We start from the raw sequence: 27,895 nt of genomic DNA, 5'->3' as shown, positions 1-27,895 counted from the left end.
TATATAAGCTCATCATGAGAAATATACAAATACTACAGAACCAGGATGTGTGTACTATCTACAAGTACCTCATCCTGACTAACCTAGAATTTACTGTCATATTATCATAAACATTCTAGGTAAAAATGCCAAGGTGACTTATAGATAGATGAAAGACTCTGATACCATGTAAACAGAGGATGGATTGTCAAATGAGAGCTGTCAACTGAGTGGGCATCCCAAACCTATTAAGTTCGTTCATGAATGCCTGAGACACTTTACAATTTGTTTCCTATTTGTTCCAACTACTAGTTGCAGATATGCCTGAAAGTTAAAAGAATAAAAAATAGTCTCTTGGTCTAATACATTACACATACAAATTTCCCCGCTCCAAGACAGGCTCTATATAGCCCTAGATGGTCTGGAACTTGCTATGTAGACCATACTGACCTCAAACTCACAGAGATCTGCCTGCCCACCTCTTCCTCCCCAGTGCTGGGATTTAAAGGTGTGTGCCACCCCGACCAGCCACATGTATCTTTTTTAAGTCTCTATAGGAAAAAGCTGCCCCTTAGCGGCCGAATCTTGGGCTAATGCGTGTTCTCAATGGATGGTGGGCCCCTAGCTGGTCACAGGGATAGAGGAGCATTCTCCGGTCCTGGCTTTCTCTTTAAAAGCCCCTTTCCACTCTCTTACCTTCTCCCTCACTTCATCAGAGGCATAGTGCCCAGCTGCGAGCAGAGCCTGCCCAGACTCATCGGCAGACTTGAAGCTGTCTTCATGAGCATCGATCTCTCCCTGCAGAGAAAAAGAGACAGCATACTCCAGCATCTTTGGGGGAGGGATGGGTGGCAGTGATACCAACGGTTGAATTTCAAACACCCATTAACAAGTGAGACCGCTAAGAAAAGAGGGAGAGCGGCAGGTTTAAAGTGCTGCCTGTCAGCATCAGCTTCGAAAACCAAATACGAAAATAATTATCTGCCAACCGAGAAGGGCTTGCCGCCAGCCCTGCAGGCCACGTGTCATTAATCAAGCCGCCACATGTTCACATAGATCCAAGCCCTCCTATTTACTGTTCATTCTCTTTTATGCCATACAGACTTGCATACTACAGTTCTATAGTACCCAGTAAAGTGAATCCTTCCCTTCCTCTACCATGTTTCTCAAAATTGCCTTAGCTTTTTTGTGGACTTCGCTGATTCATTGCAAATGCTCTCAGTCCTGTTGGGCTTCTGATAAGACATTGCATTGAATGTCTCCATTTATAAAGACCATCCATTCAGCTACACATTAGGTAAGTCATTTTACTCGGTCAATCTTTTTTGCAATGTCTTTCAGTAAGTAAGTTGGTTTTTTGTGTTTGTTTTTGTTTTTTTTTTTTAAAGGTAGGGTCTCACTGTATAGCCATGACTGGACCTCACTATGTAGACCAGGCTGACCTGAATCTCTAAAGATTCATCTGCCTCTCTGCCTCCCTAGTGCTGAGATTAAAATTATGCACTACCACACCTAACAAGTTCTTTAAACCTTTCTTGAAACAGGGTGGTAGAGGCACATGTCTTTGATCCCATCACTTGGGAGGGAGAGGCAGGAGGATCTCTGTGAGTTCTGGAAGATCCTGGAAATACTACCTTGTGCTCTTGATGCCTATCCAGCAGAGCTTCAGCACCAGCCACATCATTGGCCAGTTCATCTGCATTGATGAGGGCTTTCATTTCAGTCACCCAGCTCGTGAGGTCACGGAAGTCGGCAAGAAAGCGTTGAAGCCTTGGGAAAAATACAAAGTATGTCACTTCCAGTACTGGTCCCAGGACAAAAGATGGCTTTCCTAGAGCTCTGAATTCTGTTCTCAACAACCATACAAACCCTAGTCCTGGGAAAGGAAAAATTCACTGAACTTAAAGACAGCAGAAGGCAGAAAAATAGGTTCTATTGTTCACGGTAACACACCCACCTCCTCACATTTTTTGCTGTTTGCGATGGGTCTCCCTATACTGTGCTGGCTAGTCACTGCCACTAACTCACTGTCTTTAACTTTCCTTTTATTCCCAGGGCCAACTCAAGGTGAGTAAGAAGTATCCTTTACCTTTCCAATTCTTTATTTACTAAGTTTTAATAGGCTACTCTACATGATACCGACAGTGATGGGGTATTTCTGTTCTGTCAGTCAAAGTGAAGGAAGAGCGGATAGAAGAACTTATGAAGTTATAAATACTATGTACAAACTATACTCTACAAAGTTGCCAGTCTCCAAAAGAATTTTAAGCCGGGTGGTAGTGGCGCACGCCGTTAATCCCAGCACTCGGGAGGCAGAGCCAGGAGGATCTCTCTGAGTTTGAAGCCAGCCTGGTCTACAGAGCGAGATCCAGGACAGGCTCCAAAACTACACAGAGAAACCCTGTCTGGAAAAAACAAAACAAAATAACAAAACAAACAAACAAAAGATTTTAATGTAGGTGAGGGAAAGTACTCTGCATTTTCTTATTGGTGACTCTTCACAGGGTACAATAACATTTTTGATATCTAAAATTGATCCTCTGCCTCTCCTGTCTATACAAGAATGAAAGAATCATGACTGCTAAGTACCAAAGTACCTGTATGAGTCATCAAGCCGTGCATGTCTCTCTGCTGCCAGAGTGCGGATCTGTTCCCAGTTGGTAATCAGCTCCTCCCGTTTTACCTGGATCTGGCTGGCACTCAGAGGGTGTGACTGTTGCAGACGGTCAGCCTCAGCACACAGGGCTTTCACCTAGAAACAGACTCTCATCAGCACCACTCTCCTGCCCTTGCTAACTGACTTAAATAGTCAGTGGCTTTCAAACCCATCATGTGGCCGGGCAGTGGTGGTGGTGCACACCTTTAATCCCAGCACTGGGAGGCAGAGGCAGGCGGATCTCTGAGTTTGAGGCCAGCCTGGTTGACAGAGTGAGTTCCTGGACGGGTAAGGCTTCACAGAGAAACCCTGTCTCAGAAAAACAAACAAACCCACCTTGTCCTCTAGAGCAGCAAGATCTCTCTCCAGACCCTCGTGCTTCCGAAGCAGAGCCTGCACACTTGCTAGGTCTCTGCCAAAGTCATCGGAGGCCATTAACTGTTCCTTCTCCTTAATCCAACCAATGGTCTCATCCACATCCCTAGAGAAGAAGGACCAGTCAACCCAGTTATGCAGCTGTCCACGTACCCTGGGAACACCACAGAGGCAGAGCTCTGCTCAGCGCTCACAGCCCCAGCACCTGTTGAAGCGCTGAACCTCAGCAGCACCAAACAGCTTCCCTTGCCGTTGAAGAGCCAGGCCTTTCAGACGCTGCCACGCCGCATTCACCTCATCCTGCTTGGTCTGGATCAGCTCCTCTTCCGGATGCTGCTCCTACACAAGGAAGAGAATGGGCCGATCTATGCGCCACCTCTGGCCTCGGCAAGTTATTCTAGGCTAGGCTCCAGAGCACAAGCAAGTCTTCACAACTGTGAAGAAGCTCGGGTCTGTGTAAAAGGAAGAGAGCTGCAGCTCAAGAGAGAATTCATTTCTTTGAATAAACTGTTTTCTATACCTATCTCAAAAAAAAAAAAGAGGTTGCAGAAGACTAGTCTAGTCCCAGCACCCACATGGCAGTTCACTCCCATCTGTAATTTTAACCCCATGGGATCTGACATCCTCTTTTATCCTCTGCACGCACCAGGCACACACACAGTGCACATACATACATACCAGCAAAACACTCACATATAAAATGTCTAACGCTTTAAAAAAAACAGACAAGTTCCCTTTCACAGGACATCCTACAAGTCCCCATGATGTTGTGAGCAGCACACATCAATCTGCTTCTCACCTGGATGAGTTTGGCAGCAAACTGGTTTACTTCATTAACCCTTTCTTCATGCGCAGCCAGATCAGTTTGAAACTCTTCAAATTTCTTCTGCAGGACTTCCACATGTTCCAGGTCCTGGCCCAGCTCCTCAGAAGTCACAATTGCTTCCTATTCAGGGAGAGAACCAGCTTGAGCCACTGGGGAATAGTCAATTAACAAAGGTTGCCATGAAGAAGACGACATTAGGGACGAGGCCACATTCACTTTAATGGAAAACTCTCTATGCAGTTTTTCACTTCTGTCCTCTAGTGTTCTGTCCCAGAGACCCTAAGTCTCAGGGTTACAAAATCAAAGGTTCCTAGACAGCAGCTGAGACAGAGTCTCCCCGTCCCACCCTCCATCTAACCTAGGGCTGCCAACTGCATTAACACTGTCTCTCAAGCAGACTACAGGGAGGCTCCTTCCTCTCGGGGGAGCCTAGCACAGCTGCCCTCAAAGCATACCTTGTCATTGATCCAGTCCATCACATCCTCACACTCCCGCAAATACTGCACCAGCTTCTGTGCCTGCAGCAGTTTGACTCCTTTCTCCCGCATCTTCTCCAAAAGCAACTCCCACTGGCGGTGCAGCTCCATCAAACGTGTCTGGAGGTTAAAAGTCAGACCTTTAAACCAGGCATGGTGGCACACACCAGGAGGCAGAGGCAGGCAGATTTCTGAGTTCAACGCCAGCCTGGTCTGCATAGTGAGTTCCAGGACAGCCAGAGCTACACAGAGAGACCTCGTCTCAAAAACAAAAACAAAACTAAAAAAGCCAGTGAGGTGGCTCTGGGTACCCCTCTTGCCACTCGAGCCTGAGGAGCTGACTCAATTCCCAGAAGCCACAGCTGAAGGAGAGAATAGATTCCTGAAAACTGTCCTATGACCTCCAAATGTGCCCTGTGGTACACACTCCTCTCTTGCACTCTCTCATACAGCAGTAAAATTAAACTTAAACAGAATTACAATGTGAAAAATCTTTGGATAACAGGAATTGAACACCATCAGCTCTCAAATGGCTCTTCAGAGAAAAGGCTTTGGAGGGCCTTACAGTGACAGTTGTTGAACACAACATCTCAAGCTAAGTTCAAACCTCATCTACATAGCAGCCCCAGAGCATAGAGTATTTACTTCCCAGCATCATTGGGTGTTCACAGCACAGACCCAGAAAGGACCTGAGAACTGGGGGAAGCTAAGAAAACCATTTCAGCCTGTGTGCTGTGTTCTGGCACTTGATTCCACCTTGGGGCCTTGATTATGCCCACCCTAAGATACTGGGAGTTTCTGGGTAACACTGACAGGCAAAGATATACCACACAGGTTCAAACACAAACAGAAATGGAATCTGGGATCCACCCATGTTGAGATGTCACTCTCAGCAAGAGAAAAAACAAAACAAAACAACAACAAAACACTTTGAAAGCCAGGGGAACAGTCAGCATGGGTGGAATCTCTTACAAGCAAGCAGGAAGGTTTCACCAGCAGAGGGTGAGCTGTGAGGAAATGAGAGCTCACACAGTTCACTGCACAGTGCCATGACTAGAAGGAAATGGAAGGCATCACAAGGCAATACTCCACCTACTCGGATGTGAGACCCAATGTGGGTGGCCGTGACTATGGGGCGCCAAGCTGTCCGGTATGGTGTGAAAGTCTAAACCAGTGACAAGACAGGTTATACAGGACACAGACACAATCTTCTACTCCACCCATTTTCCTTTGTGCTAATGCTGCCTGCCAAACTAAACTGCTAACTTTTGGGACAAATAAACTGCCAAGGCAGGTCAGGATCACTATGGAAAGTGTGAGCCCAATTACTAGATGAGAGAACTCTTTGCTTAAGAATGGGGCTACATAGACTAGCCAGACCTCACCTTCAAGTCCACTGTTCAGCCACACAAATTTCATTTTCACACAGTCAAGTCATGACTCAGGTACTGGCACAATTTTCTCAGCCCTGAAAGTCAGAGAGGGCCTGGCTACGCAGGCTGCCTACAGTCTAGGAAGAAGAGCAGGTAGGGCAGCAAGAGCATTTAAGGAACTGCAGAACTCAGGGTGAGAAAGAAGGTGGGAGCTTTCGGAGATGCAGACACAGCAAACATTATGAAAAGATGGGCCTGGAATACACTGGAAACAGCACAGGGAAACTCTACTTCTCGGCTGTGGGACTTCGGGCAGCTTACTCAAAATTCTCTAAGCCTCAGTATTTCTGCCTTTCCATGACACGGAGAAATGGGAACCTTGTAAGCTTGTGAAAACTAAAGACATTAGCCAAGTGTCTTGTAGTACCTTAGCACCTACAAACAGCAACTTGACAAATGCTAGTTAACAGCGTATATAAAACTGCTTTGATAAGCTCTCCAAATGGGGCACAAATGAACTCAGCATTGGGTCCTCTCCCAAGATGAATCCCCAAAGTCAAACACTTGGTCTGTTTCTCTCAGGTCAATCTGTAGCTGGGTTATACTATACAATCTCATATACCCCAGTAATACTTCAGTTAGGGAGTAAGAAGCCGGCTGACTTTATTTACTATAGGTCTATATTAAAAACAATGGAAAATACTTGTATTTAATTGAAAGATGTAATACATTAGTAAAATGAATTCAATGTAATTAAAGAGTTGGTTATAGGACAACTGACACTCACTTTTCTTACAATCATTACTAAGAACAGTTTTAATAGTTCCTAATCAAAAGCCTAGATTCAGCCAGGGGGTGGTGGCCCATGCCTTTAATCCCAGCACTTGGGAGGCAGGCAGAGGCAGGTGGATCTCTGTGAATTCTAGGCCAGCTTGGTCTATAAAATGAGTTCTAGGACAGGGCTACACAAAGAAACCTTGTCTTGGAAAAAAAAAAAAACAAAAACAAAAACAAAAACCAAACCAAACCAACCAACCAAACAAAAGCCTAGATTCAGTAAGTAGGCAGATAGGCTGGTCCACTTCAGAACACCCAGAGCAGACAGACACCAGCGGAACAAATATGACACAAATGTCTATGCTGGGAGCTATCAGCCTGCCTCCTAGCTTCCTCAAAATGTCTACTGAAGGAGAATGGGGGGTGATTACCCCTAGCTGGCGCTGAGAGCTTTTGTCTACATCTTCAAGAATGCTTGACAGGGGGTTGGGGATTTAGCTCAGTGGTAGAGTGCTTGCCTAGCAAGCACAAGACCCTGGGTTCGGTCCTCACTCCGGGGGTGGGGGGAGGTGGGAGGGGATGCTTGCTTGACAGGTAGCCCTCAATGCAATGTGGCTTTGGAGACAACCAAATAAAAGGTTAGATGAGGTAACACACACTACAACCCCAGCATCCGGGAGGCTGAGACAAGAGGATCCAGTTCAAGCAAAGCTTGTTCCGTACACCTAGACCATGACACAAAGAAAGAAAAAAAAAAAAAAGAACAAACAAAGCATGTAGACAGCCAGGCGGTGGTGGTGGTAGTGAGGCTTTAATCCCAGCACTTGGGAGGCAGAGGCAGGCGGATCTCTGAGTTCAAGGCCAGCCTGGTCTACAGAAAAAGTTCCAGGATAGCCAGGACTGTTTCACAGAGAAACCGCATCTCGAAAAACCAAACAACAAAAACAACAAAAATACATGTAGACAAGAAGCATATCAAAGGGCTGAAGAGATGACTCAGTAGTTAAGTATACATCTCTCTTAGAAAGACCTGAGTTCAATTCACAGTACCCACATAAGGGAGCTCACAACCACCATTAACTCCTGCTTCAAGGGATCCAACACCCTCTTTTGGTCTCTGACTGTTCATGAACATACATATGCACAAACACACATAATTACAAACAAATTAAAATTTAAGTCAGTATCGCAAAGATAAGAGTATCTGCTTATGAGAAACTCAACACGGCGATGAGAAAAAGAGTATTTTCCCTTAATACTGTGGTACTGTTAAACAAAGCATAGAAAACTGTCTTCTCAACTCCAAAACAAGTGGGCCCAAAGTTTGGAGATACCTGTCTCAAGGTTACCAATTATCCTCTAAAATACTAGAGTTAATTGACATAGAAGCAATCTTCCTCAATGTATGAATACATGCTAACTCATTCTACTCCAAGAATACTGTTCCTTACTACATACACAGACACTGGTTTCCAGTCATGCTTTGAATCACAGTAATACCTGGTTTGTTGTCTTCTCTAGAAGACCTAGAGTCTCTTAAGTCTGGACAAGCCGAGCTCCCTCCTACCCTGCTGCTACAGGTGAAGCCTTCTGACCAAGTAGAGCTCCTACTCACCCGGATGGTTTCAGACGCAAAATGCCCTTCTGAGATCATCAGGTTCCCTGTCTCATCCAGCTTGACGATGGCTCCTGAGTTGGCCTGTACTTCAGCTTCAAAGGCTTGGTGCTTCTGGAGCTTTCCCTGGGAGTGGAATACAAGTGAGCCCCAAGTGTTCCACACAGCACTCCTCTTGTCCAATGGCAAAGGTCCCCTCTCCTCAATCCCCTTTCTTCTAGTGAGGAAGGCAACCACTCAAATACAAAAACTGCATCTCTACCACCCTGGCCTGTAAGCACATTCAACTTTGCAGGCAGAAGACAATCTAGAATATTTCAAATTTTATTGTCTATGGAAAGCAGTTTTTACCCAGACATCTAATTCCTTCTAGAAAAATAGGACCACTCTAACAGTTTTCCTAGCTCAGTGTTTAATCTAGCCATTCACATTCCACTTGCTTTAGAAGCCACAATCAAACCTTGCCTGCCTTCTATTTCTTTAGTTTTCAGTTACATTCATTTTGTAGGTGTGTGTATGTGTGCAAACGTGCACATGTGCACATGCTATACCACCTGCTCTCCCCTTTCACCATGTGCGTCGTAGGCTGGAACTCATACCCACTGAACCATCTTGTCAAACCCATTCCATTTCTTTCTTTTTAAAAAAAACATTTCTGGTGGCCTACAACCATCTGTGATGAGGTATGGTGCCCTCTTCTGGCCTGCAGGCAACATGTGGGCAGAACACTGTATACATAATAAATCAAAAAAAAAAAAACAAAAAAAAAAAAACAAAAAACAAAAAGGGTTGGGGATTTAGCTCAGTGGTAGAGCGCTTGCCTAGCAAGCGCAAGGCCTTGGGTTCGGTCCTCAGCCCCCCCCCCCCCCCCCCCCCCGCCCCAAAAAAATTTCTATGTCTGTCTGTGTGAATGTATGCCATGTATATGCAGGGGCCCAGAGGCCAAAGGAGGTCATGAGAGCTCCTGAAACTGGAGTTGTGAGACACCTGATGTGGATGCTGGGAACCCATGACCTCTGTAGGAGCAGTGCATCTTCTTAACCACTCAGCCATTCCTCCAGCCCATAATTATATATTTTGGTAACAATACTGTTAGCATGCCAGTCCAGCAGGTCATGGTGGTGCATTAATTTCAGCACACAGGGAGCAGGCAGGCAGATCTCTGTGAGTTTGAGGCTAGTCTAGTCTACATATCAAGTCAGCTGGGGCTTCAGAGTAAGACCCTGTCTCAAAAACAAAACCACAATCCAAAATAACCAACAAGACCTTTCTTGGAAATGTTAGGAATTCCTGTGGCTTTGAGATAGTAGTTTAAGAGCTATCAGTTTAAGGCAGCAGTTCTCAACCTGTGGGGGTAATGACCCTTTCAGAGGGGTTGCCTAACATCAGAAAACAGATATTTACATTACAATACACAACAGTAGCCAAAGTTACAGTTATGAAGCAGCAATGAAATAATTTTATGGTTGAGGTCATCACAACATGAGGAACTGTACTAAAGGGTCACAGCATTAGGAAGGTAAGAACCACTGGTTCTCAAGTATGCAGAAAAGAAACGGTCATGTCTGTAAGCTATGTCTCCACCATAGGGTCTTCTCAGAGCAGAGCTGGCCTTTGTGTCTGAACCACATTCTTCTAGCTACTCAATCTTTTTTGGGCCCCTGACTTCTGAGATGCAAGCATCCCAAGCAGCTCAGACATACAGACCTGCAAGTTGGTTGGGTCTTTGTAGTTCTCATCAGATGCAACTTGAAGCTTCTCCTGAATCCACTTCTCCAGCTCCTCAGCATCTCTTTGAAAAAACTGGAACCGATAGGAATCCTCCAGTTTTTGCCGCCGCAAGGTAGAAAGCTCCTTGAAGCGGTGGTACCGATCCAGGACCTGCTGCCGTCTCTCCTGGATGTCCTCTGCTGTTTCCAGCACTTTGACCCCACTTGGATCCATTTTCTGAAAAGACAGAATGCCTGAAATAAGCTCCACAAGACAAGAAATGGATTAGGCTTTCTGAAGGAAAGAATTGGAAAACCCTAACAATTAAACTATTAAGTAGTTGCTTCTAGGGACAAAGCCTTAATGAACAATAGCCATTTCAGTAGTTCTCAACCATCCTAACTCTGTGACCCTTTAATACAGTTCCTCATGTTTTGGTGACCCATAACCACAAAGTTTATTTTCATTGCTACTTCTTAACTTTGCTACTATTGTGAATCGTGATGTAAATATCTGTGTTTTCCAATGCACTTGGGTGACCCCTGTGAAAGGGTCATTCAACCCCCCAAAGTGGTCATGACCTACACGTTGAGAAACTCTAAGCTATTTACTCCCACAGCACCTACCTACCTACTTTGGCCCCTCAGAGGATGATGGGTTTTTTTTTGTTTTTTGTTTTTTAAAGATTTATTTATTTATGAGTGCTCTATCTGCACGTACACCTGCACACCAGAAGAGGGCATCAGATCTCATCATGTGGTTGCTGGGAACTGAACTCTGGACCTCTCTGGATGAACAGCTAGTGCTCTTAACCACTAAGCCATCTATCTCTCCAGCCCAAGGATGGTAGTCTTGATGGCAATGAAAAGTGAAAGAGGTAAGTGGAAGAATTACATTTCTATTAATTCTATAGGGGCTTCAAGATTCAAAGCAAACATTGTTATTTGAAGGATTATTGACAAATTCACTCAAAAAATCCTTTCATCTAGCTTTTGCATTTAATGTGTGGAGGTGTGAATGACCTTTTGAAATAAAGACAAGGTCTCATGTATCACAGGCTGGCCACTTGCTATGTAGCCACAGTGCTAGATACAATTATGTTCCACCAACACATCAACACCACATTTTATGCAGTGCTGGGATCAAACCCAGGGTCCCTTCCAGTTACCGTTCCATGAACCATGTAGAAGGTCTAAAAACTACGGGGATGGAGGGGTAGCTCAATGGTTAAGAGCAATAACTGCTCTTCCAGAGGTCCCGAGTTCAGTTCCCAGCATTCACATGGTGGCTCACAACCTTCTATATTTGTAGTCCCATGGGATCCAATGCCCTCTTTTGATGTGCAAATGTACATATAAATAAAACACCCATATACATAAAGTACTTAAATCTTAAAAAATAAAATAAATAAATAAAACAAAAAACCTTGTTACCAGAAATACCTGGGAGCTTTGCCCCTTGTCCTGTGAGAGTGCTGCCTACAACCCATAGGAAAGAACAGCTCAGCATGTGCTGTGTGCACCTAATCAGCACTGAGAACAATATTTTAATAAAGATATTATCTTCCCGGGGAAGACCTGAAGTGATTTTAACTGTCTTGTCTTGTCTTTCAGATTATATTCTATGGAACTACTTGTTTTGGCTGTCTAATTTCCCAATCTTTTCCCCCTTCCCTATTTTCAGTGGTACTAGGCATCTAATGCAGGGCTTCTTGAATGCTAAACAAGCAACCCACCACTGAGACACCATCTCTAGGGGTGGGTGGGTGGGTGGGTGCGCGGGTGCACGCCTGTAGGTGCAGGAGTTTGCCAGACAACTTCCTCTATCTTTTTAAGAAATCCAGCACGGAAGAGGGCTCAGCTGGTAAAGGCACTTGCTGCCAAGCTTGATCAGAGCTGGTTCTCAGGATTCCTATGCTGCAAGGAGAAAATCCACTCTCACAAACTGTCTGCTGACCTTCACATACATGGTGGCACATGGGTCCCCCTAGACACACAAATATGTATGTGTAATAACAATTTTTAAATACATATTATTAGTGTGGGATGGTGGTGGGAAGAGGAGGGAGGGAGGGAAGGAAAGTGTTAAGGATAGGCTTTCCTGTACCACAGCTCTTAACACCATCTCTCCGGCCCCCTTACCTATTTTCTGCAACAGGGTCTTTTCACTGAACCTGGAGCTTACTGCTTTGGCCTGGCTGTTCCAAGAGCTCCCCTTCTACCCCCATATGAGTCACAGAAGCACACTGCCATGCCCGATTTCATATCAAGTGCTTTAGCTTCTCAGCCACCTCCCCAATCATAAAATAAGTCCTTTTCTAAAACATGACTCTCTATAATAAACTCCAAGCCATTTGTACACTTTTTCTTTGAACTCCCTATGTAGCTGAAGATGACGCTTAACATCTGGTCCTCTTGCCTGGTACTAGACATGCCTGTCCTGTACATGATCCTTTTGCCTACAATGCTCCATTCCTTCTTCCCCAGGTATGTCCTACACACCTCAAGACACACTGAAATGAGTCAACTCCAGTCTTGCTCCCTGCCCTGTTGCAGCCACACCTGCAGATGTGCGAAACATTTCTTCCTACTTCCTCCTGATTAGTCAGAGACACCTAACGTCTGAAACCCTCACTCGGGTGTAAGGGGCGTTAAGAATGTTCGTTCAGCCCATGTCCTGCTTCCCTCTGGTCTGTGAACTGCAGCAGGGAAGAACTGTCAATGCTGAGAGGGCTCCTTGTGCTTTTGTGTGTGGAATCCTGGTCTGAATGATTTGTCTGTACACTGCTCCATATCACAATTAGAAAAACACCTTAGGTAGATGAGCTGCAAGGCCAAGCTGTGAGATGCATTTAGGAACAGGCTGCTCTGTCAATAGAGCCCTACCTGATTTCCTTTAGCCTGCTTGTGTCAACAGAAAATACTTATGGGCATGGGGCATTTACTGTGTCCCAACATTGTGCTCTGCTAAAAGAGTTTAGACTCCTCTCTACAAAAAGAGGGTAGAAATGATAGCAGTTCATGGGGGAGAGGAATCCAGAGACCACTGGGCAGGAAAAACTCATCTTCAGTGGAAAATTTGGGGATCCAACCTGGATTGTCAGCCAGGAATCATTTCCCTTTGCTGGACAATCTAACTTTTCTTTTCAGTTCCTAAACTGAGGAGGTAGGCTGTAAATGTGGGTGGTAAGGCAGCCTTCTAGCCACCACATAACTCCCTAAGTCTGACACCACCTCTCAGAATTTGGACAAATGCCTGTGGGCATTATCCTTACCTTTTCAGGTTCTTAAAATCGGTTTGCGTTGCTGTTTAATGACTCTTCCTGGTATGGTAATATTGTTCCTAAACATTTAAAATGATAAGAAGCCGGGCACTGGTGGCACATAATCCCAGCAGTTGGGAGGCAGAGGCAGGTAGATCACTGAGTTAGAGGCCAGCCAGGTCTACAGAGCTAGTTCCAGACAGCTAAGACTACACAAAAAACCCTGTCTCGATAAATAAATAAATAAATAAATAAATAAGATAAGGCAATTTTAAAAATAAAACTTTAAGCCAGGTATGGTGGAATATGACTTTAATCTCAACACTCGGGAGGCAGAGGCAGGAGGATCTCAAAATTTAAGGCCAGACTAGTCTATATATATAGCAAGTTCTAGGCCAGCCAGGACTACATGGTGAGACCAGGTCTCAAAATAGATATACATATAAATAAATAAGCTTGTTGACTAAATGACCGAACAAATACACAAATTCATTTGCAAGGAGTGAGGAGGGTTGGATAATGGTTCTCTCTCTCACTATATATTGTAAAACTGGAATTCTACTCTGGTAAATGTTAGGTTGGTGACAAGAACGACAAAACAATATGCTGACTTCAGATACACAACTAGGCATCTCCCTAGTAAATCCACATTACCAATCTCAGATGGGCTTCACACAATGTTCCCCGAGGAAGCAGCTGCTCTCTTCACTAGCACAGGCTGACTTCAGGCAAACAAGTCAGCAAGGCACAGCTCCGTACCTTTGGTAGGTAGGCAGAACTGAAAAACTTAATCAATTCTTAAAACGGACTTCAAAAGTCCTTACAATTAATAGCTAGCCAAGTTGTTGGCACATGCCTCTAATCTCACTAGGGAGTCTAAGATAGGATGTTTCCAGTTGGAGGCCAACCTGGGCTATCCATATCCAGTGAGACCCCCATCAAACAAACAAAACAAAACAAAATGAAAAGGATGATTTATTTATGCATTGTCCTTGCTCTTATCCACAGGAAACAGTAAAGGAAAGAAGAAAGAAAGGAAGGAAGGAAGGAAGGAAGGAAGGAAGGAAGGAAGGAAGGGGAAGGGAAGGGAAGGGAAGGGAAGGGAAGGGAGGAAGGAAGGAAGGAAGGGAAGGAAGGAAGGAAGGAGCGAGCCAGGCAGTAGTGGTGCATGCCTTTAATCCCAGCCAGGAGGCAGAGGCAGGCAATCAAGAACAGCCTGGTCTACAGAGTGAGTTCCAGGACAGACAGCTGTATCAAAAAACACAAAAGGAAGGAAAACCATCAGAAATGATGTATTTCATTTGCCTAATTACAAAATTTTCTTGTAACCACTTTCCCCCCCTAGGGAAGGTAGAGCTGTAACCTGGAACAGTAACACACTACAAAGAGTTGCTCAAATATATTCGTGTCTTCAGGACTGAAGTATATGGTGCCTGTCCTGTCTCCTACTACAGGGCTCACATTTTAAAACTCCTTTAGCTGCAGGGAAAACTCTAAGAAATCACATTAGGAGCTGAGCTTTATGTCTCAGAACTACAAACCCTGCTACTCCAGAGGGTGAGGCCAAAGGATCTCAGAGAGAATTCAAGGTTAGCCTGAGCCAGCCAGCTTGTTGAGATCCTGTCTCAAAAATTATAGGGGTGGGGATTCTAGGGAGAGGCAGCTCTCACTGGTAGAGGACTTGCCTGGTATGTGCAAGGCCGTAGGTTCAAGCTCTAGTGTGGAGGTGGAGTGGGGAACACATCAGGGAGCAACTCTGTCTGATGGACAATCTCCATCATAATACTGAAGAGTCTCTCTGCACTAGTTCAGCCTGCTATTAGCAAACTGCTCCTACCAAAGCAGGGAGACCATCCAGAGAGGACCCACTGAAGTTAACCAACCTAAAAGGCTTTCTTTGTGGACCCAATGAAGTAGAAAGAGTCAATTCTATACCAAGTACTTTGGTCAGGCAATAATGGACTTTTCTTTCCTGCAGTAGATCAGCTGACGTCAGAAGGTGGGACCTCTGCCAAGCACAACCGGCTCTCTCTGCAGAGTTGGACACCACCTCGCTCCCACTGCGGATTTTTTTTATTTGTAGGCTTACAGGAGATTATTATTCTCTTAACCTGATAGATGTTATTAGCTGCAAGAACTCCATTTTCTTTTCACTCCTAAAAGGAACATTTATAGACAATATGGAAAAAAGAAATTTTCATAAATACAATCAAGAACTGTTACCCAAAGATCTACAATCTCTCACTCAAAATTATATCAAAGTTACTGGAATTTCTGGGACCCTACCTGTGTGTACCACATTCCTTCAATGACTGAAGCTGCATACTGAAAGAACCCCACCCCTGCCCTGGCAACATGCAGCAGTCTGATAAGGCATACTCCAGAGAATGTTTCAGGCTGTACTTAGCCTAACGAGATTAACAGCTTTAAATCACTGGGAAGGAAGAATCTGGGAAACGTGCCATTAGAAAACAATCTACAAACTTACCACCCTATCTGTCTGTGGTACTAACTGCCTAAAACCACAATGGAGGAGTGCCTCAGAGTCAACCAACTGACAGATTATCTCCATGCTGCCAATCAATTCTGATTTTTGTCAATCAGGTCCATGTACACAGAGAATAAACGAGGGGAAATTAGTGTTAAATGTATTCTCTGTACGTTTAAGGATAGTGTTCTATTTAGCTGGATATGATGGCACCTTTAATCCCAGCACTTGGGAGGCAGAGGCAGGCTTATCTCTGAGTTTGAGGCCAGCCTGGTCTATAGATTGAGTTCCAAGACAGCCAGGGCTACAGAGAAACCCTGTCTCAAACAACAACAAAACAGAAACAAAAAAACACTGTTACATTTCAGGTAACTTTTAAGTTCCATTTTTACAAATGTTCAGAAGACAGGAGATGAGGGCTCTTCATAAACACTGTAAGGCAGCAGTCAGAACATAGCTGTGTCCTTCAGCAAGGTATGTGAGCTGATCTCAGGGGATCAAACAAGAATTACAGCTATGCCCGCCCTCTATTGTAATAAACAAAAAGGACTTGTCGGCATTCTTGCAATACTGCCAGATCTAGTTGGTTCTTTTCTTTTTTAAAATTTATTTCTATTTTATGTTTATTGGTGTTTGCCTGCATGTATGTCTGCGTAAGGGTGTCAGAATCCCTGGAACTGGAGTTACAGACATGTATGAGCTTGGGTCCTCTGGAAGAACAGCCAATGCTCTTAACCACTGAGCCGTATCTCCAGCCCCAGATCTAGCTGATTCTAAAGGCACGAAGTGTAACTAGAAATTTCTTCCTAAAGTTTTCTAAATAAATTTCCAAAAATATGGCAAGCCAAAGAATGTCTCCTCATGCATAACATAATTTTGTACACATTATATACTGAACTGGATTCCTAAGTAGACTTACATGAGTATCTTTGTTGCCAGGACAGCCAAATGCCAAGAAACAGCTGTTTGAGACCCTTCTTGGTAGTTGGGGAATTTTAAAATGCCTTTACTTAATCTATAAGCAGTTACATGCCAGTGTATATCTACAGTGGGAGCATGGAGAGACAGTGGGTAGGAATCAAACTGTGTTAAGTAACAAGACTGAATGAAAACATTTTCAAACCAAAGGTCAAATGCTTTGGACGCCACAAATCTGGCACCTGTGTGTGAGTGGTTTAGGACAGCCTTACCCACATTTCATAGAGTAGAACAATTCAGCCATTTGTCTTTCTATGACACTTCAAAAGAAAAGAGGAAGTAAAGTAAATATGAAAGGAGTCTTTACTTGTGCTTGTGTTTAAAGCCACCGCAGCACGCTGACTGTCCTGAAGGCCCGAGAGAGGACTTGGAATGCTACAAAATGTTGATTTTCAGGCTGGACACCAGCTGTTGTTTTGCAAGAAAGTCACTTTAGGGACTCACAGGAAAAATGGATCAGTTGGCTCTATGGAAAAATTCGTAAACATCGCCCAAGGCAAAGGTCACAGAAACCATTCATCAGTTTGGGCTTTGTTGCTTAGTCAGAGCCCAAATGTGCAGAACTGACAATATCTTTCTTTTCTCTGTGTTTATGAGGCCAGCATATAGTGACTCTCAGATGTGCAAAGCAAGAGGACTACATCCACAGATGTGGATGTAGAACAAACTGCCAAAGAATTGGTTAGCGCCCATAAAACTTGTACTAGTTGATTCTCAGATCAAACAAATCAACTCACACCAGCTTAGCTACAGGTTTTAGTAGCAGATAGGATGGTAAGCAGAGCAGTAAATAGTACATAAACAAGATTCTGGCAATCCTTTTGCTTTAACCACATTCCAGTCAAGATTGTGGCTCTGCATGTCAGCCTTCAAATTGATTAATTCAGTTTCACTTGTTAGCACAATTCTGCAGAGGTGAGCAGGACTTAGCTTCAAGAAAGCAAGAGATTCATACTGCATTACATCAAAACCCAGAAATGCAGAGCAATGCTGGGTAACTTACTTCTGATGCTCCCCACATACTATCTTGCTGCTACTTACCTTTCAACCTGCAAAATTCAGATGAAAAGGGTTTAAGTGCAATATATTAAGATTCAAGACAGGAAAAGGTTGTAAGCCTTAGATAATTAACTGGTTGCATTTATAAAAAGGGCCTGCCTTATATTTATCACCTATAATCACTGGAAAAGTCTGTAATTTTTAACTCTCATTTAAGGATATCAAGATCATTTTAAGCAGTTTTTTTTTTCTTTTTTGAAAAAGGCTCAATTTTAGCAAACACTGAAATACTGCACATAAAACATACACAGTGCTCTGTGTGTATGTGTGTGTGTGTCTTTGTTTTCTGGTTTTTCAAGACAGTTTTTCTGAAGCCCTGGCTATCCTCTAACTCAGGTGCCTGCCTCTGCCTCCCAAGTGCTGGGATTAAAGGTGTGTGCCACCACCGCCTGGCCAGAGTGTTGGTTTTGAAGAAAGAATCTGTTAGTGCCATTTCATCACAGGGATCATGGTAGAGCTAAGTCAATGGGAAAGGGGACAAACCCAGGTTACAGCACTTGTCAAACTGAAAACACTATTTATACTACATGTTTTCAGGTCATTTTTCTACATATCTAAGTGAATTATTTCCTTGGTTCTTAGGAACCAAGCAGCCATCAATTAAAAATCAGCAAACATTACATGCAAACACAAGGATGGCGATAAGAAATTAAAACATCCATGCCTTAGAAGAGAATCAGAAAGGTAGAGAACAGTAGGCTTTGGAAATTTTAGAGTAAACATACTTCACTTCCAGTCATGAAACCAGAAATCCCAACCAGACTGTCACCAACCTTTCTACTTAACAGAAAGGTCATGCAGGCAGGGCTTCTCCCTCTTTGGATCATTCATCCTTAGACACCAAAATGTCTTCACTGCAAGCCAGGCAAAAAAAAAACCCCAAAAGGCAACACATTTTCTGCATGCTAGTCAAATACCTGGACTCTGCGTTTACGAAACGATGACAACATGATGGAGGAATGTGGAGTCTAAAGAGGGAGGGGAAGGCAAGACAACACTTCTAAGGGCAAGTGGGATAGAATCACTTCAAAGTGAAGGGAACAGATCTGTGAAAACACATGAAAACAGGCGAAAATTTAATAGCAAAGATTTCCCCGGTATCCATATCCCACCAGGAATGTGAAATATAGTAAGAGAACCAAGGCTGCTATGTTTTGACAATTACCATCACCTAAATGTGCTGCCTTGGCCACGTCACATGCTCTTTCAGGCCTCAGTTTGCCCTAGCATTCAATTATTTTCTTGGTTTTTCAAGACAAGGTTTCCTTGTCTGTCTGTACTGGATCTCACTGTTTAGTCCAGGCTGGCTTTGAACTCAGAGAGATTCACCTGCCTCTGTCTCCTGAGTGCTGGAATAAAAGTGTGCACCACCGCTGCCTAGGCCCCAAATGCTGATTTTTAATACTGAATGTTCTTTTTTATTTTTTATTTTTTTTTATTTTTTGGTTTTTCGAGACAGGGTTTCTCTGTGTAGCTTTGCACCTTTCCTGGGACTCACTTGGTAGTCCAGGCTGGCCTCGAACTCACAGAGATCCACCTGGCTCTGCCTCCCGAGTGCTGGGATTAAAGGCGTGCGCCACCACCGCCCGGCCTGAATGTTCTTTAAAAAATAAATATGGCCTCTTCCCATCCACAGTCTGATGAAATAGGAATCCCAAAGATTTTAGGAATTGCATAGTAAAAGTAATTAAGTAAAAGCATTAAGTCATTTGTTGGTGCAATTCTGTTATAAAACACTATTATTTCCCATTAAAAACTAGCATAAGCAGCATGTGCAAAAGAGATGGGAAAGGTACTGGTTCACTGCACAGCTGTTCCAGTCAGCTGGCTCTAAGTGATCAGCTATGTGGACCTCTGCATTCCCGGAGTCAGCATTTGCCAGCATATCCCTGCATTCCTCTGTAAGGCCACAGCTGACGAGCTGCAGCCGACCTAGATGCATAGAGTGGAGTTCTCCAATAGCCAGGAAGGACTGATTACAAAAGCAGGCTGCCCTCCGACCCTCTGTCCTTCACATGTTCCATAGAGAGGATGGGGGGAGCTCTTCCTAAGAGCCATTTCTCAATATCCGCAGAGGCCCCACCCTTTGAGATGAAAGCCGAGAAGGAAAATACTACAAAATTCTAATCCAGGGAACTAAAAGATACATTTAATATGGCTCTCCCCACTTAAACCTGTTCATTAGATCACTTGACATCAGATTTCTTCCAGTATTAGATTATTACAAAGCATACGGCCAAGCCAAACACACTATCAAGAAAACAGCTGGCTACAAGCAGCCCCCGCCTGCCATAGGCCCAGCTACTGAGGAACCGACGGGGAAGCATTAAGTCTGAGCCTAGGAGTCTGAGACAACAGAACAAGCCCTCTTCTCTTTAAGAGGGCTAAGAGCCAAGGCTGGTGGCAGCCAGGCTTGTTGGCAGGAATATAATGAGTTCAAGACCAGCTACAACCAATTATACAGTTCCAGAAAGAGCTACATATCAAGACCTTGTCTCAAAAAGTAGGGAGTGGGAGTGCTTATCTAAAGTAAGTCCCTAGGCATGGGCTCGCCCTAAGAACTGTTTCACACTTGTCTGGTGTAAGGCAAACCTTGCATTCCCTTCTTTCTACCTAGGTCCCTGGGTAACAGTCAACACACTTTGAGGGTCCCTTTGAGAAATTAATGGCCCAGTTACTAAAAAAGGCTTATTGTTAATTTCCTGCAGGGGACCTTACTGCAGCACTTTTTTTTTTTTCCAACTTTGACTTCAATTTGACCTTTAAATCTAAGACATTTAGGATGAGTGGGATCCTTGGCTCAATAGCTTCATGCAACTCACTGTTGCTGATGCTATTCTTAAACTCTCGTTTCCTGGCTGCAAGACACCCCCACCCTGCCATCTTTGATACATTCTGTTTTACTTAAGTCCAATTGCTATGACAATGCAATTTCTTAACGCATTATGAAAATACTTCGTATTTCTTGACAGCCGTGAAGATTAGCTTTTCAAAAATACCAAGGGAAAACAAATGCCTTAAAACATTTTGGGTCTCTATACATAAAAAAAAAAAAAATGTGATTATATGGGAGGCTGAGGCAGGAAAAACCTGAGTTTGAGACCAGCCTGGGCTATTCAGCAAATTCCAGGCCAGCCTGGGATACACAGTAAGAGCTTGGAGAGATTGGGGTGTGGGTTGGGGGGGGGGATTGTCAAAAGGATTCTGTAAAGTATAACAGCTAAAAATTATCTCACCCAGATTTCTGGGCTATTCATTTAAAAGACATCGAACCAAACGTACTTACACGGAAGCCCCCTTGTTTTACATACATATGTAATTCCAGTACCTGAGAGGCTTTTAAAATAAAATTTTTCATTGAGAAGCATTTCATCAAATTTGCAAGGGCAGCTTCAGACAAAAGATTGCTCTATCACTCCACACTGGCACGCTGACAAAAAAAAATATATTAACTTCGACTTAAATACAAACAAACAAACAAATGCAGTCTCACATAAAAGGAAAGAAAAGAGCTGTAAGCTATTAAGTTATTATTGGATTTGGATCTCCTACCAAGCGGCGCCGCATCTAACTACTGTACAGGAGCCAGGTCAGCACTGGGGAGAAAAGACATTTATTAGCAGGAAAGAAAAAGGAGCCCTTCCTGCGGCTGGAGGGCCCGGGACCGCCCGCCGCCGCCGCCGTACAGGATGAAATTAAGGTCAGAGAGCCCTTCACTGCAGACGCTAGGCTCGTCCTCCTCCAAGAGATGCGGGCACCGACGGTGCCGGCGCAGGGCGGTGCGGGGGCGCTCGGGTGCTGCTGAGGACCCCCCACCACCACCTGCCGCGACGGGTGGGGTCGGGGGCCCAGGGAGGGGCCCTCGCGCGCCTTCGCCAGCCCATGACATTCCAGGTCGCCGCCCGGCTCCGCCGCGCCCGGCAACCCACGCGCCACAAAGGCGGCGGCGGCGGCCCACGGAGCCGCCCGTGAGGCCCCACGGCTCACCTGTCCGCACCGCCCCGGTGCTCGGCCGCCCTCGGCCCTTCCCTTCCCTCCCACCGCCCTTTCTCACCGGCTCCCGGGGGTGAGGGGCGTGGGTCGCCGCGCTGAGGTCTGCTGAGGAAAAAGATGCGCCGCCGCGGCCTCTGCCTCACGCCGTTCGCTCCGCAGCGGACAGTGGCGGCGGCGCGCGCGCGCTGGGGCTTTTATAGGCGACCGCGCGCGTCCCCGCGGCGGCCGAGCGCGAGCTCGAGGGACGCTCCCCGGCTGGCGACGCGAGGGGCGGGACTCGCCGCTCGACTGCCGTACGGAAAGGGCCGAGCGCGTCCGGAAGGAGCCGTGGCAGCGGTGCGGGGAAGTGGGGGTGGGGATAAACAACGCGGGGGCGGCGGAGCAAGGGGAGCTCGGGGGCGCGCGCGCGAAGGGTGCGGGGCGCGGCGCGGCGCGGAGGAGCCGCCGCCTCCGCCCGCCGCGGCGTGGGTCCTGCAATCCTGCCCCGCCCAGTCCGCCCTGCAGAGAATCTGCGCCGCGCCCCTACGCCCCTGGGAGCCCTTCCGGGACTGCGGCGAAGGGACGGGCGGGGCCCGTCGCTGCTGTCAGGCTAGGGATGCTGTTGCCCTGGCCGGAAAGACGCCCTGTCCCTTTCGGGTGATCTCACCGGAATGTTGGCTCTTCCTCTCCACTTTCTCAGGAGGAGGCTTGGCGCTGGGAGACCCGAGTCTGCCTGTTCTGTTGGGGGCTGGGGCCAAGAAAATCAGATGATTTGAGGCTCCGTGCTTGAGGAGGTGGTAGGAAAAAAAAAACAACAAAACCCAAAAACCAAATCCTGATTAGGAAAAAGAAAAAGATTGGTTTGTGGCATAAGGCTTTTATTTCAGGATTTGGAGAATTCTTCAGCAGTTTTTCTTCCTGTTGTCAGTAGAATAGGGTGCATTCGTCCTAGTTGGTAAAAAAAAGACCTTAGGGTTTCTTTCCCCACAATTAATTGAACTTTCCTGTGTAGCTGACACTGTGTGCTACCTCTTTGGGCTTTTAATCTTCGCACTAATTTTACAAGGTAGAGATTGCCTTCCCCATTTTACAAATGAGCACCCTGATGACATAGAGGCTAGCTCTCTGCCCTGGTCAGGCACGAAGCAATCAGAAAAGCTAAAATTTGAACATAAGCAGTTGTGCAGGTGGGTGCTGGACTTTTGAGATGAGGAGAAAAACAAGATTTCTGCAATTTCTGTTCTACACAGCCCCCTTTCAGGGCCTGGCTCTAAACTCTGTAGCCAGGCTCCCCTTCTGCAAAAGCTCTCTCCCTTGCTCCACTTGGGTGACAGCTGTGTGGCAACCATTGGAGTAGCACCCAGCTCATGCCTCTGTAGTCAGGCCGACAGGGAGTTCTGCAGCTCCCCCAGGCACCAGCCTCCTGGTTACCAAGCTGGCCCTCCTCGTTAAATAATTACAAAGACACTGGGCATTGCTCCAGAACTTGGGTGAGGCCCAGTCCTGAGCTTCCTGTTCCTCTGCAGTTTGGCTTCTCCTGAGCCTAGGATCGCCATTATGACTTCTAAGCTGCCCTGGCTGTATGTATGCATGATAGTGAAGAAAAATTCCTAGTCACTTTGCTTGGAGTGGAGAGACAGAAAAAGAGCGGCCACATCCCATAAGCAGCTTCACAAATCTTGAGGAAAGGAGGCATTTCCTGCAATCTTTACAGGGAAAACAGGTTGGGGAGCTGCTTCCTGAACTGTGGTTTGTTTCTTTCCCTCCGGACAGTTTCCCTGTGTAGCTCTGGCTGTGCTGGAACTCACTCTGTTGTCCAGGCTGGTCTCGAACTCAGAGATCCCCCTGCCTCTTTCTCCTGAGTGCTGGGATTAAAAGGTGTGTGTCACCACAGCAGGATCTACACTGCATTTCTGAAAACAGCTGATGGTGACCATAGTAGCCACCACTTCAGCCACTTCAGCAAATTTTAAAATCAGATAGTCAGCCTTGGGTACGAAATGGCTAATCCAAGTGTAACTCCCCAAAATGTTTAAGACCTTATGCTTCAGTGGCAAAGGATGGGATCAGGGCTGTGGGTATTTATCACCCTGGCCCCAGACTACTGCTTCTACCAAATGCCAAACAGATCAGAAACGCAGAGCTCTCTTTTGGTTTGGAAACTAAGATCCTGTTTGTTGATCCTTTCTCTGAGCAGAAGAATGACCAGGATACAGTACCTTAGGCTCCCACTCTCCCACTCATCTGCTCATTTGGCAGTAGAATGAGCCATCAAAAAGCCGCTCTTCAGCTCTTCATGGCTTCTATTGTTGCTTCCCTCCCTCCCACCAATTTCAGCACACGCCTCACATTTTATTAGGCGTGGGGACAGGGAGAGGATATTCCAGATAAGAAGCCCGTTTTATAAGAGAACTTCAGAGGGAAGAAATAAAGCAGTGTGACAGCTTGGTTCAGCTCCATGTTCTCAGCAAACCTCTCCTGGCCTCCTTACAAGCAGTGAATCCAAGGGAATCTAAGCTTCTCCGAGTTTCCACGGCCCCTAGATTTACACTCTATGTAGCCCTGATCCTTTGTTCAAAAGGTCAGTTGGTGGTTAGGGAATATGCTAATTGTTAGGTTTTACCCATCACAACCATGGGAAGCCACCTGTCCATTCTCTACCGCTATTTTGCACCCTCTGCAAAGTTCAAAAGCAAGTGCTTGCATTATTTTTCTCCCTGTAAAGAAGCTGATTGGGAAGAGTCATACTGACAAAATGGATGTAATGGCATGCTGCAGTAGAGCTGGCAAGCCAGTCACACAAGTCTTCCAAACACAGTGACTGAGTGAAACTCAAGCCAGACACAGAAGGACCAATGTTATATGATTCTGCTTACCTCACACCCTGCAACTGTCAGATCTGAGAGAGAACGTAGAATACTGGTGGCCAGGGACTGAGGGGAAACAGAACTGGGGGGAAAGACCATTGCTTCATGGGACCAGTTTCCACCTAGGATGAGAAAGTTCTGGCAATCTGGGCTAGGCACTTGTGAACATATTCTGCCAGCTGAGCTACATACTTTAATTTTTTTTTATCACATTTATTCATGTGTTCTCTAGGACATGTATGGAAGTCAGAGGACAACTTGATGGAGTTGGTTCTTCTTCTGCCATGTGGACCCTGGGATCAAATCAGGGCATCAACCTTGGTGGCATGTACCTCTACCTGCTGAGCCATCCTGGAGTACTGGGGTTAGTGGCATGTGCTGTGTTTTTGTTGTTTGAGATAGGGTCTCATGCTGTGGCCTCATCAGTCCTAGAACTCATGACAATCTCCGGCTTCAGCTTCCCGAGTGTGATTGCAGAGGAGGTGCCATCATGCCCATATCTCCTGCTAATCTTAAACACATTTTTTTTTAAAGATTTATTTATTTATTTATTCTGTTTGCATGTATCCCTGCAGGCCAGAAGAGGGAGCCAGATCTCATTACAGATGGTTGTGAGCCACCATGTGGTTGCTGGAAATTGAACTCAGGATCTCTGAAAGAACAGCCAGTGTTCTTAACCTCTGAGCCATCTCTCCAGCCCTTAAACACATTTTTTAACAATCAGTTTTAAAAACCACATCAATCCTCAAAAGACAATGTGAGCTTTCCATTGTCTAAAGACTAGCCTAATGACGATTTAAGTAGTCATTCCAGAGCCTTGAAGCTTGCATCAGTTTGCTGTCCCATGGCAATATTTCTTACTGCTTTTCTCCATCCACCTGTTTACCTACTTCAAAAGCAAAATACTAGCTGGAGTTTTGTCCATTAGTAGACTATGTCCCCAAATAGGTGAAGCTCAGGCTCAGTCCTCTGACACTGGAGTTACAGACTGTTGTGACCCTCCTCTAGGGTGTTGGGAACCAAACCTGGCTCCTCTGCAAGAGCAGCAAGTGCTCTTAACTACGGAGCCATCTCTCCAGCCCCTAAATGGGTATTATCTAATAAATGAAGCCTGGCTGTCACTAGGGACTGTCAGTAAGCCCCTTTACAATGGATATTTTTGCAAGCGCATCACATTGCTGGAAGCCCACAGCTCTTGTCTGCTTTTTGTAGATCCACAGGAAATCCAGTGACTTCATTAAGTATGGTAGAGAAAAGGGAGAATTAGTCAGGTGTGACAAGGACATGTGAGCAGCTCTGTGGCTTATGTTGTCCTGGCACCTAGGGATGTCTGAACCTGATTGTTGCTGCAGTCATCACAGAATTCCTGATGTGTGTGTGTGTGTGTGTGTGTGTGTGTGTGTGTTTTCCCCAAGCCAATGGGAAGCCGCCAGAGCTATTCCATTCTTCTGTATGATGGATGTGCAGGAGTTGCAGTCTACTGGAATTTTCAGCATCATCAAATCTGCACTAAGATATAGGACAACGAATGACATGATAAAAATTTGGGCACTCAGCTCAAGAAATGAGGTCAAGCTGCAATGAAAGCAGGCAGATGAGTGAGAATTTGAGCTGAAAAGGGAATGTAGTTTGTAGCATTCTGTGGCAAAGAATCTGATGTGCCTGTATGGAGCTACATGCATCAGCTGGCAGTCATGGTTGCTGAGGCAACACTATCAGTGGGTATCAAAAACCCAGCCTTCCAATGGTCTTCTTTGTTCACATTTGAGACTCCATTAGGATAACTAGCATTGAATGACAAATGCCAAGACTGCTCATGACATCCAAAGGAAGAATATTAAATTGCTATAAAAGGTATTCTCGGGACTGGAGAGATGGCTCAGAGGTTAAGAGCAGTAACTGTTCTTCCAGAGGTCCTGAGTTCAGTTCCCAGCAACCACACGGTGGCTCACCACCATCTATAATGACATCTGGTGCCCTCTTCTGGTGTGAAGACATACATACAGGCAGGACACTGTATACATAATAAATAAATCTTAAAAAAAAAAAAGGTATTCTCGCCGGGTGTGGTAGCACATGCATTTAATCCCAGCACTGGGGAGGCAGAGGCAGGCAGATCTCTGTGAGTTTGAGGCCAGCCTGGTCTACATAGTGAGTTCTGGACAGCCAAGGCTGTTACACAAAGAAACTCTGCCTCAAAAAACAAAAAAGGTATGTAGCAAGCTTTCTTGTTGGACTATCTTTGGGTCACCAGCCCCCAAATAACAACACAGAGACTTATTTCAATTATGAAAGTAATTCAAATTAACTTGTTTCTATTAATCTATGTTCCGCCACATGCTCGGTTACCTCTGCTCTGTACTGTATGTCCAACTTCTTCAGACTCACGGCATCTCTCTAGTGTGATCTGCATGCCTAGATTCCTCGTCCCCTTCTCTCCCAGAAATCCAGCCTAGCTCTCCTGCCTAGCTATTGCCCATTCAGCTCTTTACTAAATCAATCACAGTGACACAACTTCATACAGTGTAAACAAATATTCAAAAACAAAACTTTTCTCAGGCTGGTGAAATGAATCAGCTAGTAAAGGAGTTTGTCATGTAAGCCACACAACTTGAGTTCGATCCCTAATCCATGTAAAAGTAGAAAGAGAACTGACTTCACAAAGTGTCCTCTGACCTCCACATGCATGCTGTGTCACACATGAGACCATATAATGAAGCATTTATCTAAATTGTTCTAATATTAATAAAAAACCAGTCGTCAGATATTGGGGTAAGTAAGAATTATACTTGCAATGTCCAGTCCATTTTATTTGACAAATTCAGAGAAATTACTCCAGTATCTATCCTATCTTGATGAGTCCAAATTTTATTACTAACCCACTTTCCATCATAACTTGTATTACCAGACTAAAAATATCTTTTTACACCAAGTGGTGGTGGCACATGCCTTTAATCCCAGCACTGGAGAGGATCTCAAGCCGGGCAGATTTCTGTGAGTTTGAGGCCAATCTGGTCTACAGAGCAAGATCCAGGACAGGTACCAAAACTACAGAGAAACCTTGTCTCGAAAAACCAAAAAAAAAAAAAAAATCTTTTTAGACCTTAAAATATTTCCTTAGATAAACAACTTAAGCTTTTATGTCTCTCAACCTTATAAACTTTACAACTCTTTTCTAAGTTTCTTTTCTGAATTTGGTAACAAAGAAAATAGTATAACTATTCTTCAACCCCATCAGAGACTTGAGGATAAACTATTGGAGTAAACAGGAAGTACAGAGCAAACAACTTCCAAAACTATAGTTTATAATAATAGCATTCAAGGACTAGAACTTTACATTACATTTTTAATGTAACAAAAATGAATGGAGTCCAGTCTCCTGATTCAAGTGTACATAGTGTTCTGTTACATTAGAGAACTTAATATTCTAACTTTTCTTCCTGGGGAGGGGCACTGCAGCTGGAGCCCAAGGTCTCCTGCAG

General features: G+C 45.0%; 1 protein-coding gene across 2 annotated transcripts in view; it reads right to left on the bottom strand.

The window, feature by feature from the left end:
- Sptan1 (spectrin alpha, non-erythrocytic 1) overlaps nucleotides 1–21,755 on the bottom strand; it is a 65,764-nt gene extending 44,009 nt beyond the window's left edge. For both annotated transcript variants that reach the window (XM_059259948.1, XM_059259949.1), the window contains exons 1-10: nucleotides 21,629–21,755; nucleotides 9,785–10,024; nucleotides 8,078–8,203; nucleotides 4,292–4,432; nucleotides 3,810–3,956; nucleotides 3,216–3,349; nucleotides 2,972–3,116; nucleotides 2,577–2,731; nucleotides 1,614–1,749; nucleotides 676–777 (exon numbers count right to left, since the gene is read on the bottom strand). In XM_059259948.1, the coding sequence (XP_059115931.1) occupies nucleotides 676–777; nucleotides 1,614–1,749; nucleotides 2,577–2,731; nucleotides 2,972–3,116; nucleotides 3,216–3,349; nucleotides 3,810–3,956; nucleotides 4,292–4,432; nucleotides 8,078–8,203; nucleotides 9,785–10,021 (1,323 nt within the window). In that variant the 5' untranslated portion in view covers nucleotides 10,022–10,024; nucleotides 21,629–21,755. The remainder of the gene's footprint in view (nucleotides 1–675; nucleotides 778–1,613; nucleotides 1,750–2,576; nucleotides 2,732–2,971; nucleotides 3,117–3,215; nucleotides 3,350–3,809; nucleotides 3,957–4,291; nucleotides 4,433–8,077; nucleotides 8,204–9,784; nucleotides 10,025–21,628) is intronic.
- Nucleotides 21,756–27,895: the final 6,140 nt, after the last annotated feature.

This window comes from Peromyscus eremicus, chromosome 4 (genome assembly GCF_949786415.1).
Source record: "Peromyscus eremicus chromosome 4, PerEre_H2_v1, whole genome shotgun sequence".
Taxonomy (NCBI): domain Eukaryota; kingdom Metazoa; phylum Chordata; class Mammalia; order Rodentia; family Cricetidae; genus Peromyscus; species Peromyscus eremicus.
The sequence above is the reverse complement of the archived record's forward strand: the minus strand, read 5'-3'. Positions and strand labels throughout refer to the sequence as shown.